The sequence below is a fragment of the Panthera tigris genome, chromosome C2 (genome assembly GCF_018350195.1).
Source record: "Panthera tigris isolate Pti1 chromosome C2, P.tigris_Pti1_mat1.1, whole genome shotgun sequence".
Classification (NCBI taxonomy): Eukaryota; Metazoa; Chordata; class Mammalia; order Carnivora; family Felidae; genus Panthera; species Panthera tigris.
Window position 1 is genome coordinate 11,894,620 of NC_056668.1, and position 27,142 is coordinate 11,921,761.

At 52.0% G+C, this 27,142-nt stretch overlaps 1 protein-coding gene across 1 annotated transcript; it reads right to left on the bottom strand.

Annotated features, from left to right (window-relative positions):
* Positions 1 to 1,754: 1,754 nt before the first annotated feature.
* Positions 1,755 to 26,935, bottom strand: IL10RB (interleukin 10 receptor subunit beta). Its single transcript, XM_042956260.1, has 7 exons — positions 26,808 to 26,935; positions 25,311 to 25,434; positions 21,574 to 21,731; positions 19,209 to 19,375; positions 14,661 to 14,808; positions 8,820 to 8,974; positions 1,755 to 2,446 (listed from the first exon to the last, which is right to left on the bottom strand). The coding sequence occupies exons 1-7, from the start codon at positions 26,854 to 26,856 to the stop codon at positions 2,132 to 2,134; spliced, it is 1,116 nt and encodes a 371-aa protein (XP_042812194.1). The 5' UTR covers positions 26,857 to 26,935; the 3' UTR covers positions 1,755 to 2,131.
* Positions 26,936 to 27,142: the final 207 nt, after the last annotated feature.

Here is a 27,142-nt window from a genome sequence, read left to right on the forward strand (position 1 = left end):
TCCTGGCCCAGGAGGACCCCCGCTTTGCTCTCCCTTTGTCCTCCCTCCCTGTGTCTCTCTCCCATTCGAGGTAGGAGGCTGATGAGCCCCCCAGACTCCAGCTAGCCAATCTTGGGCTTCAACTCCTTCCCCTGAAGCCCTTCAGGACCTCCCACCTCTAGAGGGAAGGTGTTATTACCATCAACTCCCTCTGCTGAGAAGCCAGACAGAGAGAGATCTCATTCCCACCTGCCTCCTGCGGTTGCTTGGTGGATTTTCAGGACTGGAAAATCGACATCCAGTCCGTTTCACTCTTGGAGGCCCGCTCCGAGTCTTAGATGCGAACACCAGAAGACGATTCTGACCGATATAAGAAGGAAAGGAATTTCTCAACATGATCTAGAGGAGCTCACAGATGCTCCGGAAGGCTTGGGGGAAACAGACTTAGCGGGGACCCAGGCAGGAACAAGGTCCAAATCAGACCCAGTCTGATGGGCACGTCGCTGCTGATGGTGTCAGCTCCCCTGGCCACTGGCTACGTCTCCCAGGAGCCCTGCCTCTTTCTGCTGCCCGTCTTCTAGGTCAAAGCTGGGCTGGAGCCTAGCTTGTGGGCCCTGTAGCCCAGCGGCGAGGGAACTAGGAAGCCAGCGTGCGGCATTTAGAGCCCCCAGAAAAGGGGAGGGGTTCACATTTGCAAGGTGAGGGAGATTCCGGTGTCCGGTGGGCAAAAAGAATCCAAGTGTCCGCAGTAAGAGAGGGTCGACAACGGGGTGTCTCATTTCTTCCCTCTTGAGCCAGATGCCTCCACCCGTGCAGAACTTGGCAGTCGCCCCCTCCCCCCTACTCCACGTGTAGGGAGGAAGAACTCAACCGGGGAAGAGAATCAACGTCTCCCCTGTCATGAGACTAGCCTCACACCAGAGGAAGATCTTTGGGGGCACCGAGAACTGAGAATATGGTGCTCGCTCCTTCACAAGGCTATTGAAAACAATGAAATCATACTGAAATGTCAAACGAGAGCCAGGAAGGTCAGCAATCCTCCGATCTCCCTCCGCCTCCCCCCTCCGAACGCCACCCATGATGTTTCTTTTTAAAAATGTCGAGTTATTTGAAGAGTTGTTTCTCCTACCTTTGTGGCCTTCGACGCAGCTGTTTATTGGGCAGTCCGGCGCAGAGGAAGGGACATTTGTCGCTGACCTAAGTTAGGAGTTAGTCATACCCATGACTGGTTATGTTGCTGGTAAGAACAGCTACCATTTCCTGAGTGCCTACTATGTGCGGGCACCGGGAGCAGCACTTTTTTTTAATTAAAAAAAATTTTTTTTAATTGTTTTTATTTATTTTTGAAGGAGAGACAGGGCATGAGCAGGGGAGGAGCAGAGCGAGAGGGAGACATAGAATTTGAAGCAGGATCCAGGTTCTAAGCTGTCAGCACAGAGCCCGATGCGGGGCTCGAACTCACAACTGTGAGATCATGACCTGAGCTGAAGTCGGTCCCTCAACCGACTGAGCCACCCAGGCGCCCCCCTTAGGTCTTTTCATCTCCATGTACAGATGAGGAAACTGAGGGGTCACAGGCTAGAAGTTGCCTGAGGTAGAATTTAAAGCTTTCTAGACTGATAGCTCCCAGATGCCATTAGACCCTCACACCCGGCACAGCTCCTGGATGATGGCAGGAAGGGACTAAGGATTACCTGGCGAATGAATGGACACCAAAAATGGCAGATGAAAGCCTCATTCAATATCTGACGATTACCCAAATGTAGTACCATTAATGCATACAAACAGAGAATAAAACTTTAATAGAGCACCAGCACTATAGAAAATGTATACAGTAGAAAAATAAATCCAGGCCAAGTATCTCTGAGAACCCAAAGTTTGCTGACCACATTTGAGTTGAGGCTGTTTTTCGGAGGCAGTCTATCGGCAGTCTGGTTGGATTTTACAGCACCTTGGTTTTTATTCCTCATTTAAAATATTTTTGTTTCTTATAATTAAAACTTATTCCTTATATTAGTGCCCTAAGAGGCTGAAAATTATACTCCCAGTGGTCAACAATTTTTTTTCTTAAAGTTATTGAGGTCTTTATAAAGCAGCAAATTCCCAACGTGGAGTTATTTTTGCCAAGTGAGTCTTCAAAAATCTAGCTCTTTCATTGTTTAGATGTTGTCTCGGAATCTTCGAGATCCAGATTTGGGGTTTGCCCAGGTGGTTTCCCGCTCCATTTACCCTCAGACGCAGGCGAGAGAACCAGGGGGGTGCTGTACTCAGCTGGGTGCACTTCCCCTTCGGGGACCAGCCTGGAGGATCCCTGCCCCGACAGGGTCCCCGGGGTACAGCCGTTGCCAGGATTCTGTGTGCCGCTTTCAGAGACTGGCGTAATGACGCTCAGTTTGTCAAAGACTTCACTGTCATCAGAGGGCGGGAAGGAGAACAGAAGTGTATTGTGATGAGGGCAGCCCAAAAACTGCAGGGAAAAAAAAAAAAAAGATAGTTAATGATCAAATTTTCCCATTTCTTTTTCTGGGCTTACACAGATTTTATACAGAACTCCTGGCCAGAGAATGCGAGTTTAAAGGATGTGACAATCGCAGAGGGAGAGTTCCTCAAAACGTTAAAAATAGAATTATCATATGATGCAGCAATTTCATTTCTGGATACACGCCCAGAAGAACTGAAAGCAGGGTCTCAAAGAAATATCTGCACACCCATGTTCACAGCGGTATTATTCACGAGAGCCAGGGGGAGAAGCAAGCCGAGTGTCCGTCAACGGTGGAATGGATAAGATGTGGTCTGTTCATACAGTGGAAAATTATTCAGCCGTAAAAAGGAATGGAGTTCCGACACACGCTACGTGGATGAACCTGGAGGGGATTACACTCGGTGGAAGAAGCCAGGCACAAAAGGACAAATGCTGTATGGTTCCACTTACGCGAAATCCCTAGGGTAGTCAAGGTCATGGACAGAGAGCAGGACGGGGGTGCCAGGGGCTGGGGAGGGGGGGGATGGAGAGTTCTCGTTTAATGGGGGCAGAGACTCTGTTTGGGATCATGAAAAAGTTCTGGTGACGGATGGTGGTGATGGCTGCCCACCAATGTGACCCGCACTGTCAGAGCAGAAGCTGACCCGGGGCTTGATCTCCCGAACCGTGACATCATGACCTGAGCCCAAACCAGGAGTTGGCTGCTTAACCGACTGAGCCGCCCAGGTGCCCCCGATGGTTCCTCTTTTAAACTGGGATTTAGAGCAATCACAGCGCTGTGGCACTAACACAGGCCTGAGTGTCATTCCCTCTAGGAAGCAGGATGTTGCAGGCACAGGATGAACGTGTCTTGGAATAACGCAGAGAATCTCCCTTCTGTCTTCAGGCAGGGTTAGGGGCTCTCTTTGGTGTTTGCCAGTACCCGATGCGCCCCTAGTCTGAGCCCTCAGCCCTGTGCCGCCTGGCAGCCACGAGTCACATGCAGTTTCTGGCCACCTGAAATGTGGCTACTCGAATCAACACGTGAGAAATGCCAGATTTCGAAGACGCTGTATGAAAAAAGAATGCAAATATTTCCAAAATTATAAAGACCATTGATGACCGGTTGAAATGATATTTTGTAAATACTGGGTTACAGAAAGTACATTGTCAGTGCTAATTTCGTCTGCCCTTTTTTACTTAAAAACAAATAAATGACAATGTGGCTACTAGCCAATTTCAAATACACGTGGCTTGTGCTATCTTTCTGTCTAGCGCATCGAATGCACATGGCCTTGTTTATTTGTCTCTCCTAGGGCATGGGGCTAGTTACGAGCAGGAACCCTAGTCTAACCATCCGGGGCTTTCCTGCCCTTTGAAGCATGAAAGATGCCCAGGTGCTTCCTGGAATATCTGCCGACTTCATGTTTGCCGTTTTCCTCCCAGTAGGTCCACCGATGCCCTTGGATCTTCAGGATGAGGTGGAGACAGTCTCAGAGCTCTGCAGTTTCCCTCAACCCTTTGATGGGACCTGGTTTAATGCCGCAGGATTTCCACCTCCCACCTGAGGGAAGGGAGGGGAGGGGCAAGAGGAATTACACCCAGATCTCAGTTTGTGCAAAGGAAGACACTGCGGAGAGGAGTAACTTCCCCAAACTCTCAGATCCAGTGGATTCGTAAGAATGGGCCAAGGCCGCTCTTGATTCTCCTGGGAAAGGGGACAGGAAAGAACAGAGGAAGGTGGGCTGAGTCTCAGGAGAGCACATGTCAGGCTGGTGTCCAGGCGGGACACATATAGAAACGCAACAGATTGGTGTTGGATAAGCCTCTGTGTTGCTCTAACTCCAAGTCCCCGTCCCTGCTAAGTCCCCCGAAACCCAGAATTGTTCTCTGGGCTGCGGTTGGTGAACCTTTACATCACGCATCAGGCTGGAGCATCCCATGATGCAATGATCCCAATCTTTGTAGTTTCCCGGTGCTTCCTTCATCCCTCTCCCCGCTGGCCACCTTCTCCAGCTCCCCTGCCCGCATTTCTCAGCCATTCCAGGGGCTGCCTCAGCAGGCAGGTGGGGCAAGTCTTCTAGTCTTGGAGCAGGGGCTCGTTCCAACAGATCTGGCTTTGATGTGCCTTACGGCAGGTGGTCCCAGTTGTCCTTTCCTGTCTGACCAGTCTGTGACGACAAGCCACAAGCAAAAACAGCAGGTGAATAGTTTTGCTTCCTTCTGGGTCTCCAGTTACAAAATGCCTTCTGCCCAGAACAAAGGGCCTGCCCCTCTTTGTTCTTCCTGCTTCTCAGGAGCTCACAGAGGCCTCTTGGCTCTTTCTGGCTGAGGCGGTCTTGATGAACTGATTAATGATCTTGAGAGAAGGTTCTAACTGCTTGGAAACACTTGCCTGTGGTCATGTGTCTCACTTTCCCTCCACTGTGGACGGCGTGCGGCCTGGACCAGCCCTCACGGTGCTTCTTCTGCAGCTTCTGGCAACACTGGGGCTGTCCTGGCTCACAGCAGAGTCCGGAAACTGCCCTATACAGAAGGGCGCGGGACGCGAGGGACCGTGTCCTTCCCAGGGGCAGTTGCTACCAACTGACCGGGTGGTGTGGGGACGGGGCCTGACACCAGCTATCACGACAATATGGTAACGGGACCAGAAGAGAAAGAGATGGCAAGGCCTTGGTAAGACACATGCACCTCGGAGCTTGGGAAACTCCCCGTGTGGACATTCAGGGACCTGCCATATCAGTGAAGTTTTAGGGGTCCCCTGGAGTAGGACCCGCTGGACATTTTCTCTAAAGTAAAGGACCAATGGCTGTGTCTCACCCCTCCCACCGCTAACAACTAGCACCATTGCTAAGTGGGCCTCTCTGGGTCTGGAGGCAGCACATTCCATACCTGGGAACCCAACTCCAGGGTGTTTGTAGAGGGACACAGGACAGCTGCCAAGGGCAGGAGAGGCCCCCGCAGGACGAACGGGCTGTAGAGCAAGCCGCCCTGGCCGCATCTCGTGACCGGCCGACGCAGGGGCACGAAGGCCCGGCATTATCTGTCAGTGACGACGTGTTAACTGGACCCAACGAACACGAGGTGCGCATGGCCCGGCAGATCCTTGACGGGTCTGTGGTGGGGAGCCACGCTGGGTGGGGTGGACGGCAAATCCTAAAAGGAGAATCGCTACGCGGATGACTGCCGTTTGGGGGCCAGGCCCGGCCGCTGCCGCAGAGAGTTATGCCCGATTTGTAAGACGGCTCCTGGACATTACAGGGACCCAGCGGGGACACGGCCCGTGGCCAGAAGCGAGGTCGGAGGCTGCACGTACCCGGGGCTCGGCCTCCCACGCCACCCACCCCCGCTGCACCAGCGCCCCCGCCTCGGTCCGCACCACGACCGCGCGGGGGGCCGGCCGAAGGAGGAGGAAAAGGCCAAACGCGGTTCACAGGGCGGCTGGCGTGGCGCGTGGGCACACACCCAAAACGGCCTGTGGCGGCACTGCGGCCCGAACCAGGGGGCCCTGAACGGCAGTGGAGAGGAGAAAGCCCTCCGTCAGCGGAGTTTCGGGCCGCGCATCTGGTCGTCCTCTCGTGTTGGAAGAAAAGCGGCCCCGAGACCGGGCTCCCCGTGGACTCGCGGGCGGAGGTCGATGGCTGGTGGTCACGGACCCATAAGGGGCGAGCGAGCCCGCGGGAGAGGCGTGTGTCTGGACTCGGGAGCGGCTCCAAGTGGCTCCGTGTCGTGTGTGGACTCTGAGACCACCACGGGACCCCGTGCCAACCGAGCCCACGCTCTGTCAGACCTCCGAGGTGCTGACCCAGGCCCTGGCAGACAAGGACGGCAAATCATCCCTCCCACAAGCGTCCACTACGGTCAAGTGCTTTACCTCCCCTTCTGGTGTCACCACCGCAGGATGTGACCCGATTTGGAGACGGGGTCTTCACGGAGGTATTCAAGTTAAAAAGACCTCCTCAGGGTGGGCCTCTAATCCGTATGCCTGGGGTCCTCGTAAGGAGAGGCAACGCGGGCACGGGCACAGGCATGAAGGACACCACGTGACGATGAGGGCAGAGGTTGGGGCGACGCATCTACAAGCCAAGGGATGGTAACGACGGCCAGAAACCACCAGAAGCCAGAGGAGAGCTGGGAACGGACTCCCCGTCACAGCCGCAGAAGGCACCCACCTGCCGGCGCCCCGATGTCAGGCCTCTGGCCCCCACAACCGAGGCACAATGACCTTCCGCTGTTTAAGCCACGCAACCTGTGGGGCTTTGCTACGGACGCCCCGGCAAGTTAACAGGGCCCCCGCCTAGTATTGCGTGAGACCGGGGGCCCGCTGACAGCAAAAAAGGCCTGGAGCGGGCACACGTCTAAGGGGCCCACTGGTGATACCACGCGGCACACGACCCAGCCGCGGCCAGCCCGGAGGGGCGGCGGGCCGACCGGCGGAAGGTGTGGGTGATGCGCCAGCCGGGAAACGGTGCCCTGTGAGAACGGGGCATCGTCCCGCGGCACCCGGGGTGCACCCAGAAGCAAGGACCGTTACGTGACGCTGCACCTTCGATAGAAAACAAGGGTTCAGGAACCAAGGGGGAGAAACCGGAGTGGCCGCGCTTACCATCGCTCTCAGGGACCCACTTAGGGTGCGCGCTCAGTTTTAGGCTAAGTCTGGAGCAGGATCCGCCAACTGTGGGGAAGCCCACGGATTAAGAACGGTTTCAGGGTGCCTGGGTGGCTCAGACGGTCAAGCGTTGAACTCTTGATTTTGGCTCAGCTCACGATCTCACGGTTTGCGAGTTCGAGCCCCACATTGGACTCTGTGCTGACAGCATGGAGTTTCTGCCTGGGATTCTCCCTCTCTCCTTCTCTTTCTCTGTCCCTTCCCTGCTTGTGCGTGTGCGCACGCTCTTTCTCTCTCTCTCTCTCTCTCTCTCTCAAAAATAAATAAATAAATAAACATTAAAAAAACAAAAAGAGAGAGAGAATGGTTTAAAAGTTAAACCATTAAATGATTACCTATAAGTGGTTGTATAAATACCTGCATGATATCTTGATTTTTGCCTCCTGGCCTACAAGGCCTGAAGCATCTGCTTATCTGGTCCTTAAAGGAAAAGTTTGCTGACCTCTGGTCTAGAGAGTTCCCAAAGGGGGAGCCTTCTTACCGGGGGACACAGTAGGACAGTCCTGGTAAACTTACATTATGGCTGCCACTTCTTCATGTCAGGAACCCAGCTGGCAAGGAAAGGAGTCACCGGATGTCTCAGGGTGTCCCCTGCACAGTTCTTTTTTTTTTTTTTTTAACATTTCTTTTTGAGAGACAGAGAGAGAGAGAGAGAGCACGAGAGCGCGGGGGAAGGGCAGAGAGACAAGGAGACACAGAATCGGAAGCAGGCTCCAGGCTCTGAGCTGTCAGCACAGAGCCCGATGTGGGACTCAAACTCATGAACCGTGAGATCATGACCTGAGCCGAAGTCGGACACTTAACTGACTCAACCACCCAGGTGCCCCATCCCCTGTGCAATTCTAATGGCAAGTGAGTCACTGGGTGTCTCAGGGTGGTCTCTGTGCCATTCTGATGGCAAGTGGACAAGTGCAGCCGCCCAGGCTTTTGGTGCCCCGTGACTAGAGACTCAGAACTTCTCAGGGCTGAGGGCCTGGGGCACCAATGAGACAAACAGCAGTCATGGGAGGGGAGTGGGGAGAGGGTCCCACAGGGGGACCAGCAGAGCTGTGAGGCCGTGTCACCTGTGCTCCTGAGACAGGCCCAGAGTGGCTCCATTAACCTTCCTCATGTAACTTTCCCCAGGAAGAGAGTGACTTAAGTCTCGGGGGTGCTGCTCTGGTGGGTTCCTGTATAAGGGGTGGACTGTATTAGACGCTGAGGTGTGTCCCCCCCCGGATCTCCTTCTGGAAGGAGGCCCTCACTGCCCTGGCCACCGGGGGGCACTGCTGGCAGGTGTCTCACAGCTGAGTGCCCCCCTAACGACTTGGGGCTTCAGGCAGGGAAGGTCAGAGAAGGAACGACATCCAGGTTGGAGGGACGGTTTGCCTCCTCCCCGTGGGCTGTTCCGTGACCACAGACTGCCCTGCGGTGGTGTCCTTCTCCAGGACAGTCCGCCACGTGGGATGAGATGGCCCTGACTTAAAAGGAAGTCCCCTTCCGGGGCACTTGGGTGGCATAGTCGGTTAAGCGTCCAACCCCCGATTTCATGATCTCACAGTTTGTGCGTTCGAGCCCCACATCGGCCTCTGCGCTGACAGCATGCAGCCTGCCAGGGTTCTCTGTCTCCCTCTCTCTGCCCCTCCCCTGCGTGCTCTCTTTTTGTCTCAAAAATAAACATAAAAAAAAAAAAAGAGGTCCCCTTCCAGTCAGGCCCCCTCGTAGGCCTACCTCTTTCAGGTGCTGAGGCAGACAGTTCCCAGGGGAGAAGGCGTGCTTGGCCTTCTTGTACAGGCACCACAGCAGGGCGGAGCAGCCGAGGAGCAGGAAGGCCACACACACCGAGGCTGCCAGGACGATGGCGACGGTCCAGGACGGGGCAGTCTCTGTGGGAACGCGACAGCGGGCTGCGTTACCTGCTGCTCAAGTACACACGGGTCACGTGACCTCAACACCATCCCACCGTCACCATCCAGTGGAAATCCCGGCAAGCAGGGCCAGCCGCTCATCTCGGAAGGGGTGAGAAGGCACCACAGGAAAGCCGCTCAAGCAAGAATCCAGGCGTTTCCAGCAAGGGTCACCCCCTCCTATCTGTTCCCAGGTTTGGCTTCTGGCAGGACCGCTGACACGCAGGGTAAGAGTAAGCAAGAACCCTGAGCAGTGAGCCTCCCCGTTCTGAGAAACCTCTTCTGCCTTGAAGTGGGAAATGGGACTCCCTGGGGCCCCAGAGCCCCAGTAAAACACACGCACTGCAGTGTTTTGTACTGAGAACAGCAAAAGGTCTTGGCATGACGTCTCCACCCGAGCCTCTGTGCCCAGAGACGCGCCCAAACTCCAACGTTGTCTCCTAGTGGCCTAAGGCCACGCTGCTGGGACGGGACGCCCCAGCACCTGCCTTGGGTTTCTGTTGGGGGAAACTCAAGGCTGCCAATACCCGGCCTTCCTTTCTTAGAGCGCTTACCATAAAAAGTTTATGACTGTGAATCCTTCCTCTGCCCCTCTGAGATGCATACGTATCTCGTGAAACCCAGGGGTGTCTTTCTCAAGGACCCACAGGCCATTCCTCTAAACGGCAGCCATCAGGAAGGCAGGCCCCTGTCCCCCAGCCTCCGAAGGAAGGTAGGAGCTGACCTGTTAATGCCAGTTAGCGATAGACACTGATGGCCTAACTGCATTGACGCTGACCAACCCTCTCACCTGCTTTTTGTAATTTTCCTCTTCCCTGATTCTCTCTTCTCTTCTCCTCACTTCCCTTTAAATTTTTTAAAAATGTGTATTTGAGAGAGAGACAGAGTATGAGCAGGAGGGGAGGGGCAGAGAGAGAGGGAGACACAGAACCCGAAGCAGGCTCCCAGCTCTGAGCTGTCATCGTAGAGCCCGAGGCGGGGCTCGAGCCCGTGAACCGTGAGATCATGACCTGAGCCGAAGTTGGGTTAAGTCACCCAGGCGCCCCCTTGTTCTTCCTTTAAAACGGCCGGGCAGCTCAGGGCGCCTGGGTGGCTCAGTCAGTTGAGCGTCTGACTCTTGATTTCCACTCAGGTCATGATCTCATGGCTTGTGAGTTCGAACCGTGCATTGGGCTCTGCGCTGACATCACGGAGCCTGCTTGGGATTCTCTCTCTCTGCCCCTCCCCTGATCACTCTCTCTCAAAAACAAACAAACAAAAAAGATAACCTGTCCAGGCAGCTCTTTCTCTCCTGCAGTCCTCACTGAATAAGTTTTTACTGCTTCAATCAATGCCCAGCTTTACCTCTGACCTGGGTATCTGTGATCCTGGCTCCCCTCATGCAGCACCAGGAGGCTTCCTCTGTCGCCCGGGGCCACCTACCCTCCCAGTGCCCAACGCCTGGCAACTGGCGCCGCCCTCCGATCAAAACCCAAAGCATCTGGTGCTGAGAGAGGAAAGCAAGTGAACCCTGCCCTCTAAGAGCAAGTCATTTTAAAGGGAGTCATTTTATTTGTCGAGAATATGCTTGCACGGGGCAGACCAAGCCTGCTGGAGCCTCATCAGCTGCTACCCTGCCCCGTCCCCCCGCACTTAGCAGGATGAGGCCCGCAGGCGCCGTCCTCAGATATCTGCTCCCGGGTGGCGTCTGCAGGGGACGCAGGGGCTGGGCCCAGCCTGCCTTCCTCCCTCGGCCCCCTGTGTTTTCATTCACAACAGTGGCCTCATCCTCCTCCTGGCCGAGGGGAACTCCTCCCAGAATTCCCTGGTGAATTCTCGCTTCATTTGCCGGACCCAGGGGTGGTGCCTTCCGGCCCCCAGTTTCAGCACTTAAACAGGTCCTTTCTCGGTGAATGCAGGGTCACGTGGCGATCGAGCTGGATGCAATGGTCCCGGGGCTGTACCTCAGTGAACGACAGGAGGCCGACTTGGGATCTGCTATCTCAGCTCTTAGGGAAGCCCCAGGCCCCTACTCGTCCACCTGTCCTTCCATCTAGCATTTTGGCAGTTCTCTGTGTGGCACGCAGCGGGCTTACTCACTGAGTGCTGACTAAACACTGCTGGCCTCGACCCCAGACCCTGCGCCGTCGATGACACTGTGCCGAGCCCCCCACGCCCCCCCTCCGAGGGCAGCGCCTGGGCTCCTTGTGATCCAGCCAGGATGTGCCGGCATCTTATTGGAGAACGTTCCATGGGCACATCTGGTTGGTGGTGACAAAATTCAAAAGATGCACTTGTGACTCACCCCGAGAGAGAAGGGGTAAGGACAGGTCACTGTCACACGGGCTGAGAATTACAGGAGGATCTGTGAGTCAAAACCCTCTGCTCTCTGACCTGCTGCGGGTCAGGAAGGACTCCCTTCCTCTGTGTTACCTGCAGGGAAGTCATGCTTGCGCTCGCCTGCGGAATTCATCTGTAGGCAGTAAAATTACAGGGAAGATAACCTGCTCCATCCCTGGTCATTCACTGGCTGAGCGACCAACCGTGGGCAAGTTACTTCCTCTCTCTGAACCCTGATTTTCCAGTTTGTAAAAGGCGCAGGGCCCAAAGCTCTCAGGGAAAATCTGTCGTGAGGTTTAGAAGAGAAGACTGTGTTTGGGGGCGCCTGGGTGGCTCAGTCGGTGAAGCGTCTGACTTCGGCCCAGGTCATGATCTCGTGGTTCGTGAGTTCAAGCCCCGCGTCGGGCTCACTGTTGTCAGTGGCAGAACCTGCTTCGGATCCTCTGTCCCCCTCTCTCTGCCCCACCCACCCCTGCTTGCACTCTCTCTCTCTCAAAGATAAACATTAATTAAAAAAAAAAAAAAAAAAAAGAGAGATAACTGTGTTTAAACAAACCTAAGATGATGTTTGACAAAAGCAGGTTTTCAGTGGGTGACACTTTTCTTTTATAAAATGTTTGGATTTTGTCAGTTCGTGGGTAATCACTTACAGTCACAAAATATTTGAAATATTTCTCTTGTTGGTCAAATTGTAGGCCTCACACTGTGTCTCATGACATAAACCTTGAGGAGCACCTGACAGTGTGATTGTAATAATGTCATTATTAGTAACCATAATATCTAACGTATTAAGGCCTCACTTTGTCCCAGGCACTGTTCAAGTCCCCCAACCCCTGCGTGTGGTGGCAACATACTGCTCTCCCTATTTTGCAGATGAGATGACTGAGGCAGAGGGCAGTCCGGGACTTGTCCCATGGCCCATGTCATGTTAATGGGGGAAGGAGGGGACACCGGGTGATCCCAAAATGTACTCAAGGTTTTGGGAAAGCAGATGACAGGTGTTCAGAGCAAAGGATGATTCTAGACCAGCAATTCTAGTGATTCAAGCAGGATGGGGGCTCCCAAGGTACAGAATTCTAAATCAAGTAAAAATGATTCAAGAGGGGAATAAAATGAGAAAAGACTTAGAGGAGGTCTATAGAAACAACGTGTGGGCTAGCAAATAACTTGTAGCACACAGACAGGAGGCTTTTTATTATTTAAAGGCACTGCAGAGAGGCTCAGCCAGCTCAGACCGTGGAAGCAGGGACACAGGCAGGTGGACTTGGGCACTGACCTTGGGCCTACAGATGCGAGGCACTGAATGGGGGGCTAGAGAAAAAAAACAGAGTGACAGAGAATGCCCTTCAGGGAGACCGCAAGACTTTCATTCTCTGTGTGGCTCTGTAGGCCTGAGAAAACTTCCTACTATAATTGCAGATCTTTGGATGACACCGCAAAGATCATGGACCTGGAAGGTGTGAAAGCATCCTGGATTCAGGCAGAGCGCGCCTGGGTGGCTCAGTCGGTTGAGCAGCTGACTCGATTTTGGCTCAGGTCATGATCTTGTGGCTTGTGAGTTCGAGCCCCGGATTGGGCTCCATGCTCACAGCTCGGAGCCTGTTTCAGATCCTGTCTCCCTCTTTCTGCCCCTCCCCCACTTGTGCACACGCGTGCATGCTCTCTCTCTCTCTCTCAAAAATAAGTGTTAAGAAAAAAAAAAGAATCCTCGATTCAGGCAATTTGTGCATTTAGAAAACAAAGGGAACAACAACAATAAGATTCAAGACACTACAGGCCAGCAAGCTTGATGCTGATCTCCAGAAAACAATAACAAACATTCCAGAATGGAAAATTAAGGGTTAGTTATCAACACTTAAAAAGGATAAGGATGGGGGCACCTGGGTGGCTCAGTCGGTTAAGCGTCGGACTTCAGTTCAGGTCATGATCTCACGGCTCGTGAGTTCGAGCGCTGCATCAGGCTCTGTGCTGATGGCTCAGAGCCTGGAGCCTGCTTCAGATTCTGTGTCTCCCTCTCTCTCTCTCTCTCTCTCTCTGCCCCTTTCCTACTCACACTCTGTCCCTTTCTCTCAGAAATAAATAAGCGCTGAAAAAAAATTAACAACAACAAAAAAGGATAAGGATGATAACTGAAAACAACATTAGGGCACCAAGAAGCAATTAGTTCAAAATGGCTGCCTTTCCTTTTTTGGGCACGGTAACCTGTTGGTAAATTACGGCATATGATGGGCTGGTTTTTCCCAGGCTGTGTTCCTCGGAATGCTAGTCCTCAAGAAAAGGTGGTGAGAGCTCAAATACGCTAAAAATCCTAATATACAGGGTGGCTTTTCTGACTGCGCAATCCAGCGCCCCATCGCTTCTAAGCACCCTCAAGACTACAGGGCTCTTGTTTTGAGAAACATTCATAAATAGTCCTGGAACACAGTTGATGAGGAGCAGAGATGATGAATCAATGAGACTGTTGTTGCATTGCAGTTTTGTCCGCTGCACCGTGACACGGAAGATGAAAAGTTTTGTTCTCTCTGGAGGGAACTCTTTCTGACTCTCCTTGGTATTTCTGTAGCCCCCAGATCAGCGCCTTGGTAAATGAAAACGGCCAGGAGTGGACCTGCCTGTATTCATCCTTCCGTGGTCTGAGCTGGCTGAGCCTCTCAACGATGTCTTTAAATAATAAAAAGGCCTGCCGTTTGGGGGCAGACACACAGCCGCAAGTTTGCATGACCCCGTATGCAATGTGCCTGTATGTAAATGATCACAGCGTCCGGGCCAATGGTACTCTCCCCTCTCCCTCTTTTCCTCCTTCCCTCTCTCTTTCCTTTTAAGAAACAGGGAGCATGGAGGCACTGTGAGGGACGGTGTTGCGATCCTGGTAGCCAAGACAAGTAGCCTTGCTGGAGACAGTGATAAAGGTCTCCAAACTCTCCCTCATGCATCTGGAGACATGCAGCCTGGGAAGGGAAGGCTCCTGGGGGTGGGGCTTGACCCTGCTGGGTGGTCTTGTGGGGGGGGGGGTGATGAGACTCGCACCAGGAGGCCTGAGGGCACAGGATGGACACGCTGCGGGTGGGTGCCAGGGGGCAGAGCCCAGCTCAATGAACGGATAACGTGTCCATCCGTCCCTTTGGTCTCAGAGTGTATGAGTTGCCTCGGAAGGTGGTGTGGTCTCCTTCCGGCGGGAAGCAGATCGGTGAGAGCTGACCTGGGCTGCAGTTTGAGCTGGACGTGTTCCTGTCTAAGGAACTTTCCAACGCTAACACTCGGTGGGTGTCTATAGGCTCAGAGGAGGTGGAGGAGGCTCTGAGGCTCAGAGGAGGCAGAACCACAGACGGTGATTTTCCAGACTCACCGGCATTGGTTGTTGGCTCACAGACAGGCTCGCTCCATTCCCCGGTTTTGTTCCGATCAGGAAGAAACCCTTGAACTTGAACACAGTAAGTTGTCCATGGCTCAAGATCTCTGAGGACCTCAAAGTCATACTGACAAGTAATCGGCCACTAGGAATGAAGACAAAAATGAAAACATGCCTCCGCAGTGAAAGGACATCAGCTCTTTTTCCTCCCCTATTTGCCAGTTATAATCTTTACTTTGGGCTCGAAGCAGGCAGGTGAAGGAAGCGGGTGCTCCTCCCAGTTCATGCAGGGGGCCCCGAGAGCATTTTAAGGCACGGGGCAAGGATTGACTGTGGTCCCGATGAACCCCTTCATTTCCTGAGTCCTCTAGTTTAGATGCCATCTAAACAATCCTACTCCTTTTTTAAAAAGAATTAAGTTGTAGGGGTTGAATATGTGTAACCAACACATTCATATGCTGAACGGCTAACTTTCAGTACCTTGGAAAGTGACTTAGTGGGAGCCTGGGTCTTTCCGGAGGTGATTAAGTTAAAATGAGCTCATTAGGATGGGCCCTAATCCGGTGTGACCAGCGTCCTTACAAGAGGAAATTTGGACACAGACATGCACATGCCACAAAAGGACGGAGGCAGAGATTGGGCTGTCACTTCTACAAGCTAAGGAGCCAAAGAGAGCCAGCAAGCTGGAAGCTAGGAGACAGGCATGGAACAGAGGCTCCCTCATGTTCCTCCGAAGGACTGGCCACCACTGCTGACACCTTGATGTCACACGTCTGGCCTCCAGAACCTTGAGCCGACGCCTTCCTGTTCAATCTGTGGTACTTTGGTACAGCAGCCCCAGAACTGATGCTGCCGGTCATTTACGGTGAGACCCCGTGTGGTTTTCCTTCTAAGTCAAGGGCAGGCTGCTGACCCTTAGCTGCCCAGCCTTCTCCTTCGAATCGCTTCTCTGCTTGAGCCCCTGGGATGCTCTCGTCCAGCGGCGGCCTGCCTCCCCTGCAGGGCACACGTCACAGCCTGCCTCTGGAGGGACATCCCTGACTCAGCTTAGTTTGAACAGAAGGTATCATAATTGATATATTCCTGAATTTGGGAAACCAAGACAGTTTCCGGCAAAAGAAAGGAAACAAGAAGAGTATCTACCAGCCGCATCTCCATCACGGTTATCATTTCTGGATAGAAGGCTCCTACTTAAAACGCGTTACAGGCATAGGAACTTCCACAGAAAGTGAGCACAGACTCTTCTTTTGCTTTAGTAATTGGTTCTTTTTCTTTTTTTTTTTTAAATTAAAAAAAAAATTTTTTTTAATGTTTATTTATTTTTGAGACAGAGAGAGACAGAGCATGAATGGGGGAGGGGCAGAGAGAGAGGGAGACACAGAATCGGAAGCAGGCTCCAGGCTCTGAGCCATCAGCCCAGAGCCCGACGCGGGGCTCCAACTCACGGACCGCGAGATCGTGACCTGAGCCGAAGTCGGACGCTCAACCGACTGAGCCACCCAGGCGCCCCTGGTTATTTGTCTTTTAGGGTTGGGCTTGTTGAAAACTTGTCTCTATTCCTTTATTGTACGAGAAAGTTAAGCTCACTGAGGACAAGAACCGGATTATACCATCGACTAATGAAAAGCATGGTGTAACTTCCAATAATTAAATTTATTTTTTTTAATGCTTTTATTTATTTTTGAGACAGAGAGAGACAGAGCATGAGCAGGGGAGGGGCAGAGACAGAGGGAGACACAGAATCGGAAGCAGGCTCCAGGCTCCGAGCTGTCCGCACAGAGCCCGACGCGGGGCTCGAACTCACAGACCGTGACATCATGACCTGGGCTGAAGTCGGACGCTCAACCGATTGAGCCACCCAGGAGCCCCGTAACTTCCAATAATTAAAAATAAGAAAACCCTGGCTTTCATTTCTAGAAGTCCAATACCCCTAAGACCTTACGGTGCTCTTTTTTTCAAAGACTAAACTCAGGGCTGACTCACAGTGGCAGGCAGGGAAGGACAGATAGGGAGGGCCCTGTTCAAGTCCCCTCTGACTGCTTTTTTCCAGTTGTCTTTCACACCTGGGCAACTTCTCACTTTATCTGCCCACTCTCTCCTAGCAGGAAGACACAGAATTTCCCGAAGCCTTTTACGCGATTTGCTTAGGGATCTAACGTGGCAGCCTTTCAAGCCTGTATATTCGAGAAGGGAACCACACTGTCCTATTCCTTGCAGGCTGCTGTAACAGAACAGGTGGCTTATAAGCAAGAAACACTTATTTCTCGCGGTACTCGAGGCCGAAGAGTCCCAGATCGAGGCACGGGCAGATCTGGTGTCCGGCGAGGGCTGCTTCCTGATTCACAGCCAGCCATCTGCACGCTGCGTCCTCACATGGCAGAGGGGGAGAAGGGGCTCTCTGAGGTCTCTTTTATAAGGGCACGAATCCCAAGCCTCCTAAAGGCCCCGCCTCCTAATACCTTCACTTTGGGGGTTAGGTTTCAACACATGAGTCTGGTGGGGGACACAAACACTGAGTCTACAGCACGTATAAGCCAGTAACGGTGACAGGGTAGACACCAGCGAGGGAGGAGCGGGGGAGCAGGCAGCCTCCCCAACACTTGGCATGTCACAACAACAACAACAGGCAGAAGTGACAGGACAAATGTGCAGCCAGACGCCTATCCTGTGGGCACATCCTGGATGAGAAGCTAAAGATAAACGAGGCGTTGCATTTCATGCCTGGTGCAGGAGGCACTCAGGCACGACAGCGGTGGAAACTGATCCTTAATAAAGGTTCGTTAACTCCTGTCTTATCTTTGCATCCCGGAGCTTAACAGAGACGCCTGCACTTGATAAGTGGCTATAAAACTCATTATTCTGGGGGAGTTTGAGTGGTTCAGTCGGTTAAGCGCCCAACCCTTGGTTTCGGCTCAGGACACGATCTCCCAGTTGGTAGGATCAAGCCCTACATTGGGCTCTGTGCTGACAGCATGGGGCCTGCTTGGGGTTCTCTCTCTCTCTCTCTCTCTCTCTCTCTCTCTCTCTCTCTTTCTCCCTTGCTTGCGCATGGGGTTTTTTTTTCCTCTCTCTCAAAATAAATAAATAACCTTAAAAAAAAAAACGCTAATTATTCTGTATTGCTTTCTAGGCATACATTTCCTGGGATCTTGACTATAAGCAAAATCATCTATTCTGTGAAGAAGGCTGATATCCTACGCCATTTAATGGAGCACTTTTTGAGGGAAAAATTAACTTGAGATTCTGGGGGGCCGAGCAGTATGTACCTATAAATTTAATTACACAATTCCTAAAACAATACACATAGGTGACTCTTTCCTCCCAGACGCTTGAGAATTAAGTGATAAAAGCACCATTTAATATAGAAGGGATAACATATACATAATCTGACTTATATGACATATACATACGGCAGTTTAGGACCACGAATGGCATTCGGCTTGGAAGCAGTAAGTATAAGAACAAAACCTGACCAAGGATGAATGAAAATAGCCTAAATGCATCTACAGAAGGGGAAGGGAACCCCATGTATTGACCGTATCATTGTTCAGGTAATGGGACAAGTTTATTTTTTTTCATTATGCCATTAAACACCCCCAAATCCTGTGAAGGAGGTTATTAGTCCCACTGTATTAACGACGTGGGTTTTCATGCCCATTCTGCAGACAGGAAGGAGCTGAGGTACAAAATGTGACCGGAGTCACAATGGCAGGAGCAACATCCAACCAGGTCAAACTCGTAGCTCCTTTTTTTTCGTTTTTTACATGTTTATTTTAATTTTGAGACAGAGAGAGAGAGAGAGAGAGAGAGAGGGCACAAGCAGGGGAGGGGCAGAGAGAGAGAGAGAGAGAAGGAGACAGAGAATCCGAATCAGGCTCCAGGCTCTGAGCTGTCATCGCAGAGCCTGACGCGGGGCTCGAACCCACAAACCGTGAGATCACGACCCGAGCCGAAGTCGGACGCTTAACTGACTGAGCCGCCCAGGCACCCCCTCCTAGCTCCTGTTTTTAAAGGAAACATCCCCTGGAGAGGAGGAGAGTGATGGGGAAAAGTGGGGTCAGATGGGTAACATGTGACACTCTTCATCTAGCATCCAGGGGTGGGGCTGCCGTGACCACGGCCTTGACTGTTCTGTGGTGTACATGGGGCACAGGGGTTCATACCGTGGAACAGCAGTTATGTAGCACGTCACCTGATTCAGCTGACTCCGACTTCTGTCAGGTGACTGCTGAGTCAGTTCTATCTTTTCCTACAACTTCCCTTCGGGGAGAGGAAGGTTTGCTCTCATTGAGCTAGTACCCTGGAAGTCATTTCCCTTGGGGCCCGGGAAGCAGGAGCCAGATACTAGGCACCCTTCAGACTGGGAAGCTTCTGGCGCTCAGAGGAACTGGCCTTAAACCCTTTGGACCATAAGGTGCTACCACCTTGCAAGACCCTGACCTGGATGGCCTCCTAGCTCCCTTTCTCCATAATCACGGCCTCAGACTAATACTGGGCAAAGAGGGGGAGGCTGCACATGAAATGCATACGATTTGCCGAGCTTACCTTTTCGTCAGAGCCATTTTTCCAATATTGCACATTATAAGCCCACGAGTTATAAATATTCCTCATGGTCCATGTTTCAGGTTCATTCTCTATTTTGGGGGCTAAGAAACGCATATGTAAGGAGTTAGCAAGTGCTTCCACTTGCATCCCAGGTGGTCCGATCATGGCTAAGGAAGAGAACAAAGCAGAAAGGCTGTCAAAAACCACACTTAAAAACGCCAACATTTCTTTTTCATAACGGTGCCGACCAATGGTCTACGGAAGGACTCTGCCCTTTGATGTCAGACTGCTATGACATTGACTGATGTGGCCAAGGAGGGTAGTTGGAGTTTGTTTGTTCCACAGTCAAATGTGTCATAAAGTATGTGTCTATTTATGGTCTGATTTCCCTCATTAGAGTGTATACTCCACGAGGGCAGGGATTTTGTCTTGTTAACTGTTACAGCTTCTGCACTAAGAATGTGCCTGACACACAGTAGGTGCCCAGTAACAACTGTACCGTGAATGATAAATATCTCTCGGTGACTGTGCTATTTGAGTCATATCCTGTATTCTTCTCTGGCTGTTGTTACTTCTTTTGAGGCTGTTAGTGGGCCTGCTGCCAGCATTCTACTCTTGTTTTTAATCTGCCGGTAGCTGAAAACCAGATAAGAACATTTATCATTTTTTTTCAAAGCAAAATGTGTAAATAGATTCGACGTGACATCTTGCAGCACCTTCCTGTCGTACCAACTTCAAGAGGCAAATACCCAGAGAAGGGCGGTTGTTGCTAAGAGTGTGAAGAGAGCAGCCTGGTTCTCAATCCTTGCTGGGCCACTCCTTACTTGCATGACCTTTGGGCAAGCTGCTCAGCTACTGTGTATCAGTTTCTAAAGGGAATTTCCACAGATGGGTCCCCAAACGGAAACTGGAACCAGTCAGGACCCGGTCAGTCCCTTAGCAATTACAGGAGCAGGAGACTGGACTATGTTTTGAAAACTTGACTACTGTTGAGCTGCTTGTTATTTTTTTTTTAAATGAGATGGAAGAGAAGGGAAGGGAAGGGAAGGGAAGAAGGGAAGGGAAGAAGGGAAGGGAAGGGAAGGGAAGGGAAGGGAAGAAGGGAAGGGAAGGGAAGAAGGGAAGGGAAGGGAAGGGAAGGGAAGGGAAGGGAAGAAGGGAAGGGAAGGGAAGAAGGGAAGGGAAGGGAAGAAGGGAAGGGAAGGGAAGGGAGAATGAGCAGGGAGAGGCAGAGAAAAGAGGGAGATGGGGAATCCCAAGCAGGCTCCATGCTGCCAGCACAAGCCCAGTTCGGGGCTCAATCTCACAGACCAAGAGATCATGACCTGAGCTGAAATCAAGAGGTGGACACTTAACCGACTGAGCCACCCGGGCGCCCCAAGCTGCTTGTATTCCTCAATGTTTCTTTTTCTTAACTTTCATAAAGATAACCTTTAGAAAAGATAATACAACTTTGATGACTTCTGACTCCGGAAATAAGAGTTCTGTTGTCCAAGGCTGGGACAGAACTGGGAAAGAGTGGAAGGGTGTCCTAGCTGCATTCCCCACCGGGGGTGGGGGGGTGGGGTGAAGGGGGCCGGGGGGGGGGCAAAGTTGTGGGAGCCCCGGGGGTCCAGAGCAGGGAGCAGAATAAAGGCCCCACCCCGCACAGACACAAGCCTTCCAATGCTTCTCTCCAGGACTCCTCGGAAGACTCCACTTGAGTCTTGTTACTGAGGGTACCCGGCCCCTCCTGTCCTCTTCCTCTCTCCATTGCTATGAAGTGGTTTAATTAGTTTTCAATTCCTGATGTTCTAATTATGTTCATCTTGTGACCTCTGGTGAGTCCCCACGACCCCCCAGATCTAACCTGGGAATATTCTTTTTGATGCTTACCAGCCTGCCTGACTCAATGTACCTGACATGCACCGAATCCGTTGCTCTGTCCTTCATTCTGCGCAAGCTGGCTGTCTGCATCCGGTCAGCCTGTCTCCACACCTGCCTTGAATAACCTTTATTCTTCTGCCTGCCATGTCACATTTCCTTACGTCCTAACTTCTAACTGATTTCCTCCCAGAAAACGCACTACGTTAATCTTTCCAGTTCTTTTCATTAACAACACTGGCCTCAGCTCCTTCTTTACCCACAAGCCTTGACATTCTTAGATTTATATTTCATTATCGTGTTGACTTTGTGACTGTGCCTTCCTGTCTCTCTCATAAACTTCTTTACGACCATAGCCCTTCTTATATTCCCTAAGCTCCTTGTGCAAGGCCACCCACTTTGCGGGAGCTCAAAGAATTCTTGCTGATGGGCTACCCCATGGGGAAAAAAACCCAAGGCATGATGATGGCATTGTAATGAAATGGAAAACAAAGCGACTTACTGTCATCCACAGGACAGAAGGTGATGTTCACCCAGTCTGAGTGCTCATCTGCAAATTCAGCCCTGACTCTCAAGGTGTGATCACCATACTTGGAAAGACTTGAGAAATCACATTCCATCAAGACAGTACTTGTGCACATATCTTGGAATTTCTTATAACTGTAAAATCAGAAAAATAAAATCACAAAAGTTCTCACTCTGGTCTGAGTCTGACTGTTACTCTATTAATCCCCACTACCAAAGGATAACGGAGACTAACATGAGAAAAATACACCAAATTCGAAATCATCAGTTTTGATGAGTAGCATGCCTCGTCTATAAGAGCATTTCCCAAACTGTGCTCCATGGGACTTGGGTGATCCTTGAGATATCGTAAGTTGTTTCAAAAATGATCTGTCCAAAGTCAAACGACGTGGGGCAGAAACTAGGTTAAACATAAAGAGGCATTTGTCTTCATAACAGAACTTCTCAGTGACCTTTGTATCTTAATGAGCACGTACCTCTCCAAAACAGGGTTGAGTATTCAATACATTTGAGGAAGAAAGCTTCCCTCCTTGATTATGTGGGACACGGTTTGTGAATACTGATATACCCAGAGTAGCCAAAGTGTGTTACAATAATTTCAAACAATGTCCTATAAATGACTCTTGCTGCAATTCCTCTGGAAAAACCATAAAACAGTTCATTTTTATACAGATGTCTTTTTTTTATTAATTTTTTTAAATGTTTGTTTATTTTTGAGCGAGAGAGAAAGAGCGTGAGGGGGGAAAGAGCAGAGAGAGAGAGAGGGAGACACAGAATCCGAAGCAGTCTCCAGCCCCGAGCTGTCAGCACAGAGCCCGACGCGGGGCTCGGACTCACGGACCGCAAGATCATGACCTGAGCTGAAGTCAGACAGTTAACCAACTGAGTCACCCAGGCGCCCTACTCCTATTTTATAGATGAGGCACAGGTATGGAGGACCTAAGAAACCCTCCCAACGGAACTCAGATCTGTTGGACTTCACAGCCCACAGTCTTAGGAGCCACACCACACCTCGCCACATTCTTGGCGACGGGGCCCAGAACAATCTCCTGCTAAAAGTAGGCAGAGATCATTGGGATCATACTATTCTACAATCTGCTCTTTTCACTTAATATAGCACAAATCTTTGGTCAATTGACTCTTCACGGTCGCCTGACATCCCACCATTTGGAAACTCCAGGGGTCACTGCATTAAGGGGGCTTTCTCGTATGTTGCCACTTCCTTCACTTAAACTAATGCATCGAGATGCCTGGGTGGCTCAGTCAGTTAAGCATCTGACACTTGATTTCAGCTCAGGTCAGGATCTCACGATCTGTGAGGTGGAGCCCCACTTAGCGCTCTACGCTGACAGCGTGGAGCCTCCTTGGGATTCTCCTTCTCTCCCTCTCTCTCTGCCCTTCCTTCCTTCCTTCAATCTTTCCTTCTCTGTCTCAAAATAAATACATAAACTTTAAGAAAATATTAAAAAAAAATAAACTAATGCATCAACTGGCTGGAACACAGGGTATTTCGAAAGCTGTTCTGCAACAATTTCTCCTTCACGAGTCATTTTTATTGCACTTAAAAAACATTTTTCTCGGGGCGCCTGGGTGGCTCAGTTGGTTAAGCATCCGACTTCGGCTCAGGTCATGATCTCGCGGTTCGTGAGTTCAAGCCCCGCGTCGGGCTCTGTGCTGACAGCTCAGAGCCTGGGGCCTGTTTCCGATTCTGTGTCTCCCTCTCTCTCTCTCTGACCCTCCCCCGTTCATGCTCTGTCTCTCTCTGTCTCAAAAATAAATAAACGTTTAAAAAAAAATATGTTTCTCCCCGTGAAACACGTAATATGACCCATTCCCCATATTTACATCTAGTTTTCAAAGACGATTCCATATTCGAATCACCCATACATCCTCTGAAAGTGCCCCTCCTCTGGTCACCCCTACCCAGCGCACATATATGAGAGAGTCTGTGCTATCTAACCCCTCAGGCTAAGTTCGAGCAAACCTTTCACAAGCCATGGAACAGTCATCAGATTTTTCAGGGTCAAATTTCTTCCCCAAGGGCGCCCCCAGCACATGTTGTGTTTTCCTCAGCACATCCCGTGCTCGGTCTACGCTTCCATGCTAAGGACACCTGGAGCCCAGGGACTGACCTTTGTTTACTGGGAAGCCACTGGGAATTCGCACCTAAAAGAGGAACATGGAAACCAAACGCCTCTACCACAAGGGCACAGAACAGAACGCCAAATAATAAACTATGGGGGAGAGAGACAGAGGGAGAGGGAGGGTGATTTTTCCACAGTGAAATCTCTACCGCTGTCACCACCACAGAAACAGACATGAAATTATCAAACCACTGTCAGTGGGAGAAAATACACAGCAGGGAAAAAGGAGACACAGGACGACCCTTCCTAAATCCTTGAGAAAATGGACAAAGCTGGACTACGGACTGGAGGTCAGAGGGAAGTACCCGCATTAAAGCTGTCAACCTTGACAGCTGCCCTGATGTAAAAGATTACCCTTGCTCTTAGGAAGTTCACCGTGGAACATTAAGGGGCAAAAGGGCATGATGTACGATAGAGAGAGAGGGAGAAACCTTAAAGGAAGGCAAGCCTTAAAAAACGGTGAACTGGATGTAGGCTATTCGGGAGTCCTTTGTACTGAACTTGAAATCTTAAAATGTTCTGTGAGCTGGGAATTACTTGGGATTCACAAGTTACAAGACAAGTAAAGACTGCCTTGTCCAGCTTCCTACTTCTTCTCTGACTTAGCAGGCCTGGAATAGGTTTGCAAAACAGAGCCGGACGAGAAGCGTGGGATGAATGGGGTCTGGGACCTGGGTTTCCTCCTGCTTCGCCGAAGGCGCTGTCTCCGTATGTTTCTGAGTCACACTGGAGGCAGGTGTGCCGGCTCATCACCCTTTGGCCTCCCGAGGTTATTTGCACTTGGCATAAAGGTGCGTCACCTGCAGTCCAGACTGTGGTGTGTGACGGCAGGCTGCTGAGGGAGGGCTGGCAGAGGGGAAAATCGGCAGGCAGGGCAGGTGCTGGGAAGTCAGAGCCCCACTGAGATAATAGTCTTGGTAACACTCACCCTTCCTTCATAAGCCTCTGTGCTGTTTTCAGAGGCCAGAGCTTTTAACAGTCAGTAGGTGGCTGACTTTCAATTTGGGGACACAGCCACAGAGTAACTGAGCACCCACTGTGCAAATGATCGGCACCCCATAGCACGGGAGTGTTCTGTTATAATCTGCTGGAGGGGGTGGGTGGTCGGATGGCCAGGGCTTTCCTGTTCCGCATACCTCAGTTTTCCTGGATGGCTTCCTCCTCCAAATGGCTGACTTCTAGCAATGCTACTCTAGTAAGTGGAGACGGTATCGGTGACATTTTTCTCTTAAAAAGCGTCAAATGTGACAAACCTGATACCTTCGCATTGCAACTGCCACCACTGTGGCCAGTGACATCCATAGCCGTGTGATATAAGGTCATCATCTACCGGTGGCCCCGCGATTGTCAAGCTATGGACCAACACGACAAGAAAAAGTAAAAAGGGCTTTCCCTGTCTTTTCTCAGAGAGCAGAACTTTCACGAGAATTTCCCGGACAGAATGAAGGCCAGCCGGGAGGCTCCCTGTGGGACATCACGGTCATGCAGGTGACAGCAGTCAGACCCTCTCCTGTCGTCCAGCCCAGTGACCAGCTCAGGGCCTTCCTGCCCAAGGGTGCCCCAGACTCACCTTTGGTACTGAGCTGTGAAAGTCAGATTCCCTTTGGGAAAAGCAGGCACCTCCCACTGTAGGACGTTCTTGAAATTCACTGACTTCATTCTGACGTTTTCGGGAGGTGGCACCATTCCTAAGGCTGGAAAAATAAAAGGAAATTCCTCAAAAGAGTTGCACAAGTAAATGACCACGTCCAACATGCAGGTCTCCCTTATGGCTCCATGCCTTCAAATGGGCACACAGGCGAGGGGAAAAGACCCACATCAGCCGTGCCGAGGAGTCTGGATTTTATCTGGGAGGTTGGGAGTGGGGTGGGGCAGAGAGTGACCACGAAGAAGGGACAGATGGGGGTGACCTGGATTTGGGTGGTAGGAAAACGGTGTAAGGGGGGGGGTGGGTACACGGGCTTTTTTAGATATATTTCCAGAGGTATAGACTTGAGACGTTCTGATCCGTTTGGTGTGGAGACATTAATATTCATTCCTGGCTTAAGCACCTGATGCCCTGACTGGGGCTGGGGACAAGGACATCGAGAGTCCCATTTTTAGCTGCATTAGGTTTGAGATGCTGGAGAGCTATGCGAGCAGGGACGTTCAGGACAGCTGGAGGAAGGGGCCTGGTGCACAGAGGAGAGAGCTGGGCTAGAGACAGAAAGCATTTTTACAGGTGCTTGGGTGGCTCAGTCGGTGGAGAGACCACTCTTGATTTCGGCTCAGGTCATGATCCCTGGGTCGTGAGATCGGGCTCCTGGCTGAGCATGGAGCCTGCTTACAATTCTCTCCCTCTCTCTCGCTCTGTCCCCCTCCCCACCCCCCCCCAAAGAAAGAAACCATTTTTAAACTTTTTAATAGAAAATATCAAACATACACAAAAGCAGAGGGAAGGGTATGATAAACCACCACTGGGCCCACCACCCAGCTGGTGCCAATAGAGATACATGTTTGCATCACAGGCCGGATAGCTGGTATCCAATGCCAGGCTTCTGCTGGTATCCCCTACAGGGATAGTGCGGGGGAAGGGGGTAGAGGGCCTGGTTAAGAACTTGACCCCGACAGGGATCTGGCAGAGGGGCAGGATCCTAGGTAGAAACAGCCTGAGAGGCAGGAGGAAAACCGGGACACTGTGGTATCCTGGAAGTCCGGGGTTGAGTTCATCAGAAAGGAAGGGGGGTGGGGGGGAGGGGTCCATGGTTATCTCAACCCGGGCAAGAAATCTAGGGGCGGGCACAAAAGGTTTCAGTGGATTTTGAACTCATAAGCCCCGCAGCTGTGAAGGTGAGGGGCAGAGCTCAGGTGCTGGGGTGCTGAGGACTGAATGGGAGGCCCGGACCGGGCACTCGGTCACTTCCAGGTCGCCCATGGGGTCCGCTCAGGGTTGGCCCTGGGGCCATCGCTGCCGGCGTCGCGGCCCGGCCTCCGGGTCCCCAGCGCACGTCGGGCCGCGCGGCGGCCGGGAGCCCCGGAGGGCGCGGCGCAGGGACCGGCCCGCGCCCCCTCCCCGCGGACCCCTCACCTGACACCAGGAGGCAGCCGCCCAGCCAGTTCCGCAGGCCCCGCGCCATGGCCGCGCCGGGAGCCGGGAGGGCGCTCGGGGGGCCGCGGCAGCCGCCGGGCCAGCGCCCCGGTGCCCGCCCCCGAAGCGCCCGTAGCTCCTCCTCCGCCGCCGCCGCGGCCGCTTCCGGGGACTGGTGGGGCGGGGCGAGCCGAGGCCCCGCCCCGGCCCGGGCCCCGCCCCTGCCCGCCCTGCGTCCCGGGGAGAGAGAGAGATGTTGGTGGGGCCTGGCGACGGGAGACGCGGAGGGAAGGGGACTTGCTACCCCCAACTCGTGCGTGGAAAACACCGGTGGT

What these genes read in the sequence shown, in the direction of transcription:
- IL10RB (XM_042956260.1), bottom strand. Translation starts at nt 26,856, where the DNA reads ATGGCGCGGGGCCTGCGGAACTGGCTGGGCGGCTGCCTCCTGGTGTCA. An exon ending in AAAATGGCTCTGACGAAAAG is followed by an intron (nt 14,809 to 19,208) that starts GTAAGCTCGGCA and finishes CTTCATTCCTAG; the next exon opens with TGGCCGATTACTTGTCAGTA. An exon ending in TGAGCCAACAACCAATGCCG is followed by an intron (nt 8,975 to 14,660) that starts GTGAGTCTGGAA and finishes GCGTTCCCACAG; the next exon opens with AGACTGCCCCGTCCTGGACC.